At 46.3% G+C, this 7,294-nt stretch overlaps 1 protein-coding gene across 1 annotated transcript; it reads left to right on the top strand.

Annotated features, from left to right (window-relative positions):
• Window positions 1-768: 768 nt before the first annotated feature.
• Window positions 769-1,704, top strand: LOC130293294 (olfactory receptor 1020-like). Its single transcript, XM_056541798.1, has one exon. The coding sequence runs from the start codon at window positions 769-771 to the stop codon at window positions 1,702-1,704; it is 936 nt and encodes a 311-aa protein (XP_056397773.1).
• Window positions 1,705-7,294: the final 5,590 nt, after the last annotated feature.

The following is a 7,294-nucleotide window of genomic DNA, read 5'->3' on the forward strand; positions in this document are numbered from 1 at the left end:
CCTAAATAGCGGCCACCAACCAGGCAATGATCCCTTTTCTGACTAAGTGCAAGGGATAGGGAAAACAGAAGGCTCAATGCCAGCAAAGCAGGGTCATTACCAGGATATCACAACAAGGTCCAAATCAGAATGAAGAGATAGGGTCAGAATAAGGTGTGAGGGTCGTAGTTCAGGAGAGTCAGTTCTAAATCTGGGTCACAAACAAGAAGCGCAACAATAATATCAGCAAACTAAAACCTGTTCAAATCTAACGCTGCCAGACAGTGTGAGACACCGGCACTGAGCCCGATTGGCCACATGTCCAAGCTGTCCGATAGGCTAACCAACAGACAGTGTGAGACAGTGGCATCAAGCCCAATTGGCCACGTGTCCAAGCTGTCCGATAGGCTAACCAACAGACAGTGTGAGACACCAGCATCGGGCCCGATTGGCCACACATCCACGCTGTCCTATAGGCTAGCCAACAGACAGTGGGACACACCGCCACTGAGCCCAATTGGCCATACGTCTACGCTGTTCAATAGGCTAACCAAGAGACAGTGTGAGACACCAGCACTGAGCCCGATTGCCCACATGTCCACATTGTCCGATAGGCTAACCAACAGCAATGACAGCGGAGTCAGTGCCGCACAGCTGAAGAAAGCTCAGACACTTTCTTTACAGGCATTTATTCCTCTTTGGGAGGAAATGCTCTTTGGTAACTTTAAGCAAATTTTTTTTCTCCTTGTAGGGCAATAAAACATCTCTCTATTATGTAAGTATGCAAATATGAAAAAGGAAAATGTAACGTATGTCACTTACTTCGTGCTCCAAGGACTTTCAGATGTTCCTCAAGTCCAATATTTCATATTTGTAACATTTTCATTGATTTATCTTCTAACTCTACTTGGTAATTCGGCCCTAATAACCACCATCCGTATGGACAGAAGCCTTTCTAATGCTCCAATGTTCTTATTCCTTAGTCACCTCTCCTTCTTGGACATGTGCTACACTACGGTGACTCTTCCCAAGATGCTCTTGAGTCTTCTTCTGGGCAATCGAACCATCTCCTACATCGACTGCTTCCTGCAGCTTTTCTTTTTTATTTCCTTTGGTCAATCTGAGAGTTTCTTGTTGGCTGTCATGGCTTATGACCGATACATGGCCATCTGTCATCCTCTTCACTACATTGATATAGTAACAAAACGCCTTTGTTCTTATCTAACAATGCTGTCCTGGTTTTTTGGGTTTGTAAACTCTGCCCTCCATACAGGTTTGGCCGCCCGATTGACTTTCTGCTCTTCCAACCAAATTGACCATTTCTTCTGCGATATCACGCCCTTGCTGAAGATATCTTGTGTGGACACCTTGTTGAATGAGATTGTGATCTTCGTGGCTGGGGTCTTTGTGGTTCTTGCTCCTTTCCTGTCTATCCTTATCTCCTATGTCTACATTATCGGTGCGATCCTTAGGATTCCATCAGCCACGGGTCGACATAAAACCTTCTCCACCTGCAGTTCGCACCTCACTGTGGTCTGTATGTTCTACTGTACTGTCCTCCTGATGTACATGAGGCCGGCCTCCTACTCGCAGAATTATGACAAAATATTTGCTCTTCTATATACTTTTATCACCCCATTACTGAACCCATTTATATACGGCCTGAAGAGCAGAGAGGTAAAGCAGGTTATCAAGAAAGTGTTCAAGAAGAAATATTATAATTGATAAAGATTTTACCATATAATTATGTTGAATTGTCAAAAATCACAAAAGTACTATTTTACACGGAAGGGATGGGGGGGAGCGCCAAACATATCCACGTACAGCACTCGGGCATCTCTGGTGTTCCCAGCAGTAGGACCCCCTGTGATTAGATACTTATCCCCTATCATGTGGATAGGGAATAAGATATTTTTAATCGGAAAAACCCCTTTAATTCACAATCAAATATTGACATTTTATTTTTAAAGTTTTTGAAAAGTTAGGATATGATGATGGTTGTCAATACAGTCATCAGTGGGTACATAATTCTCCCAAATGTAGAGTACAGAGTACCCCAGCTCAGCTTGTTATGCCCTATGCATAGGATGGGGAGTAACAAGCTGACAAGTTGGGGTGCAACCACTGGGCCCCCCACCGGAGACATAATTGTGCCCCCAAATTAATTAATTGTACCACTTATGCCACCAATGCATCATTCATCCTACATGGGGCCACCAAACGTTACCAAGTTCAGTGGTGGGAAATGTTTTGTGGCCCCATAAAAAATCAATGGAACCGTAGCCTTTTAATCTGGAGGAAAATGATGTCCCTGTTCTACGATCGTAAGCAGGGCTCAAGTCCTGCAGGAACATATGGGAATGGAGTTCCTGCACTTTTTCCACAGCAGCAACAGCCCTTCAGTGGAAATCTTGAGTGAGTTCTCACTTTTTTTTTCCCCAGAACTTCACCCCTGATTTTAAGGCATCGTGAGGATCAGACCCTTACCAATCAGCTGGTTATCCCTATCTTATAGGGGGGATAACCCCTTTAACCCCTTAAGGACCAGGCCATTTTACACCTTAGGACCAGAGCGTTTTTTGAACATCTGACCACTGTCACTTTAAACATTAATAACTCCGGAATGCTTTTACCTATCATTCTGATTCAGAGATTGTTTTTTCGTGACATATTCTACTTTATGTTATTGGTAAAATTTTGTCGATACTTGCATAGTTTCTTAGTGAAAAATTCCAAAATTTGATGAAAAAATTGAAAATTTTGCATTTTTCTAACTTTGAAGCTCTCTGCTTGTAAGGAAAATGGATATTCCAAATCATTTTTTTTTATTCACATATACAATATGTCTACTTTATATTTGCATCATAAAATTGACAAGTTTTTACTTTTGGAAGACACCAGAGGGCTTCAAAGTTCAGCAGCAATTTTCCAATTTTTCACAAAATTTCCAAAATCTAAATTTTTCAGGGACCAGTTCAGGTTTGAAGTGTATTTGAAGGGTGTTCATCTTAGAAATACCCCACAAATGACCCCATTATAAAAACTGCAGCCCCCAAAGTATTCAAAATGACATTCAGTCAGCATTTTAACCCTTTAGGTGTTTCACAGGAATAGCAGCAAATTGAAGGAGAAAATTCACAATCTTCATTTTTTACACTCGCATGTTCTTGCAGACCTAATTTTTGAATTTTTACAAGGGGTAAAAGGAGAAAATGTATACTTATATTTGTAGCCCAATGTGTCTCGAGTAAGCACATACCTCATATGTCTATGTAAATTGTTCGGCGGGCGCAGTAGAGGGCTCAGAAGCGAAGGAGCGACAAGGGGATTTTGGAGAGTACGTTTTTCTGAAATGGTTTTTGGGGGGCATGTTGCATTTAGGAAGCCCCTATGGTGCCAGAACAGGAAAAAAACCACATGGCATACCATTTTGGAAACTAGACCCCTTGAGGAACGTAACAAGGAATAAAGTGAGCCTTAATACCCCACAGGTGTTTCACGACTTTTGCATATGTAAAAAAATGTTTCAAAAATGTCACTAAAATGTGTGTTTCCCCCAAATTTCACATTTATGCAAGGGTTAATTGCAGAAAATACCCCCCAAAATTTGTAACCCCATCTCTTCTGGGTATGGAGGTACCCCATAAGTTGACCTGAAGCGCACTACGGGCGAACTACAATGCTCAGAAGAGAAGGAGTCATATTTGGCTTTTTGAGAGCAAATTTTGCTCGGGGGGCATGTCGCATTTAGGAAGCCCCTATGGTGCCAGGACAGCAAAATAACCCCCACATGGCATACCATTTTGGAAACTAGACCCCTTGAGGAACGTAACAAGGGGTACAGTGAGCATTTAATCCCTACTGGTGTCTGTCAGATCTTTGGAACAGTGGGCTGTACAAAATTTTTTATTTGCACAGCCCACTGTTCCAAAGATCTGTCAGTCACCAGTGGGGTGTACATTCTCACTGCACCCCTCATTACATTCCGTGAGGGGTGTAGTTTCCGAAATGGGGTCACATGTGTTTTTTTTTTTTTTTGCGTTTGTCAAAACCGCTGTAACAATCAGCCACCCCTGTGCAAATCACCTCAAATGTACATGGTGCACTCTCCCTTCTGGGCCTTGTTGTGCGCCCCCAGAGCACTTTTCGCCCACATATGGGGTATTTCCGTAGTCGGGAGAAATTGCATTACAAATTTTGGGGGGCTTTTTTCCCTTTTACCTCTTGTCTAAATGAAAAGTATAGGGCAACACCAGCATGTTAGTGTAAAAATTTTATTTTTTTACACTAACATGCTGGTGTAGACCCCAACTTCACCTTTTCATAAGGGGTGAAAGGAGAAAAAGCCCCCCAAAATTTGTTAGGCAATTTCTTCCGAGTACGGCGATACCCCATATGTGACCCTAAACTGTTGCCTTGAAATACGACAGGGCTCCGAAGTGAGAGCGCCATGTGCATTTGAGGCCTGAATTAGGGATTTGCATAGGGGTGGACATAGGGGTATTCTACACCAGTGATTCCCAAACAGGGTGCCTCCAGCTGTTGTAAAACTCCCAGCATGCCTGGACAGTCAACGGCTGTCCGGCAATACTAGGAGTTGTTGTTTTACAACAGCTGGAGGCTCCATTTCGGAAACAGTGGCGTACCAGACGTTTTTCATTTTTATTAGGGAGGAGGGCTGTGTAAGGGTATGTGTATATGTAGTGTTTTTTTACTTTTTATTTTATTTTGTGTTAGTGTAGTGTAGTGTTTTTAGGGTACAGTCACATGGGCCGGGGATTACAGCGAGTTTTCCGCTGCGAGTTTGACCTGCCGCACAAAATTTGCTGCATTGCAAACTTGCAGCCTGATACTCACTGTAAGCCCCCTGCCCATGTGAATGTATCCTGTACATTCACAGGGGGGGGACCTCCAGCTGTTGCAAAACTACAACTCCCAGGATGCACAGTCTATCAGTGCATGCTGGTAGTTATAGTTTTGCAACAGCTGGAGGCACACGGGTTGGGAAACACTGAGTTAGGAAACAGACAATGTTTCACAGCCAGTGTGCCTCCAGTTGTTGCAAAACCACTACTCCCAAACATTCTCAGGCATCTTTAGAGCCAGATGTTGCCGAACTACAACTCCCAGCATGCTTGGAGTTGTAGTTTTGCAACATCTGGAGGACTACAGTTTGCAGACCACTAATACAGTGGTTCCCAATCTGTGCCCTTCCAGATGTTGCAAAACTACAACTCCCAGTATGCCCTTACTGTCCAGGCATGCTGAGAGTTGTAGTTCTGCAACATCTGAAGGGCCAGATGTTACAGCACTACAACTCCCAGCATGCCTGGACAGTAAGGGCATGCTGAGGATGTGTAGTTTTGCAACATCTGGAAGGGCACAGTGGTCTCCAAACTGTGGACCTCCAGATGTTGCAAAACTACAACTCCCAGCATGCCCAGACGCCAAGGGCTGTCTGGGCATGCTGGGAGTTGTAGTATAAAGGGTCCCAATACAGCAATGCATGTCGCTTTATGGCGACGTGCATTGCTGTAAAGGGCCCGACCGCGGCTGAAGAGGAACTCACCTGTCGCTGCTGCCGCCGTCTTCATCGCCGGGATCCGGGTCTTCAGGGACGAGGTAAGTACCGGGGCTGGGCCCCAGCACTCCCCTGTCCCCCGCCGCGTCCTCCGGTCTTCCTCTCGTCCTCTCCGGACTTCCAGGGGCCGGGCAGGACGGGAGGAAGTAACCGCCCCCCCCCCCCCTGCGATTGGTCGGTTAACCGACAGCTAACCGACAGATCGCAGGGTATGGGAGGAGGTGGCAGGCTTGCCACCTCGCTCCTATACTCCAGCATGGTCCTGGCTGTCTGTGACAACTGGGATCATGCAAAATTACCGGGCGGTCAGGTCCCAGAGACCCGATCAGCCCGGTATCGCCGCAGATCGCAAGGGTGATTTCCCTTGCGATTGGCGGCAATCGCCGACATGGGGGGCCTACATGGCCCCCCTCGGCGTTTGCCCTGGATGCCTGCTGAAGGATTTCAGCAGGCATCCGGTTCCGATCTCTGCCCGGCGCGTGGCAGGGACCGGAAAACGCCATGACGTCCTGGGACGTCATTGGTCCTTAAGGCCCAGGGTGCCATGACGTCCCAGAACGTCATTGGTCCTTAAGAGGTTAAAGGAGCCTGTCATCACTTTCAAGCTACCTAAACCAGGAGTCATTGAAGCAGACCTGAATGGCTTCTTCCTGCCCCACTGGTCTTGATTGATAGATCTCCCTCTATATCCAAACAGGGAAAGATACATAGTGTTTGGAAAATTTAGTTCAGAGCAATGTGTGTGCGCTGCAGGGGTCAGCCACACCGCCTCGTGACATCAGGCCACGCCCCCTCAATGCAAGTCGATGGGAGGGGGCGTGACGGCCATCACGCCCCCCTCCCATCAACTTGCATTGAGGGGGCATGGCCTGATGTCACGAGGGGGTGTGACCAACCGTCGCAGCACGCAGACAACATTTGGAACTAAATGTCCCTTTAATGTTATTTTGTTCTAACAATGTATCTAAGCCTGTAGTGAAACTGTTTTTGCTGCGAGCAGTTCCTAAGGTAGACTGTTCACAGAATCACACTTCTTATGGTAAAGACATTGTGTCCCCTCCGGAGACGTAACCTTTTTTTTTCTTTTCTCCAGGCAGTGGGGACACTCCGTTGGAAACATCTTATCCCCTATCCAAAGAATAGGGGATAATATGTTAGATCGCGGGGCTTCTGCCACTGCGGCACCCTGTCATTCGGTGTACGGAGCGAACTCTGCTCCGTGCCCGATTACTGGCGTTGCAAGCCGCCACGCCACCTCTATTAACTTCTATGGGAGGAGGAGTGACGGCTCACCCATAGACATGAATGGAACAGGCATGGCATCACGAACGCGGAAGCTTCCATGTTCCAGATGCCGCCGATGCTGGCCCGGTGATCGCGAGGGTCCCCAGTAGTTAACATCTTATCCCCTATCCTTTGGATATCCTGTCCTCAGTAATCATCATAGACGGAAAGAAAAAAAACTGTGGCCTGAAAACTTACTTTGTGCTCCGGTAATTGTGGGGGCCATCGATGCGAGTAGGTGGGGTTAAATTATTGTAAATCCCAGCTGGGGTTTAAGACATTTTTACCCTGCCTCTTGGCGTCACTGGCCAAAGATTCCTTAGGTCCCTTGCCAGTGGGCAGTGGGGTTGCAGGATTGGGTGAGTGGGTGTTGTTTTACCAAAATCCACTTTTGCCTGTATAGGGGATAAGCACTTATTTACCGGAGTGCTCCTTTAAAGTGCCCCTTAA

Source organism: Hyla sarda, chromosome 10 (genome assembly GCF_029499605.1).
Source record: "Hyla sarda isolate aHylSar1 chromosome 10, aHylSar1.hap1, whole genome shotgun sequence".
NCBI lineage: Eukaryota > Metazoa > Chordata > Amphibia > Anura > Hylidae > Hyla > Hyla sarda.

Excerpts from the sequence above, each read along its gene's own strand:
- LOC130293294 (XM_056541798.1), top strand. The coding sequence starts at position 769 with ATGAAAAAGGAAAATGTAACGTATGTCACTTACTTCGTGCTCCAAGGA.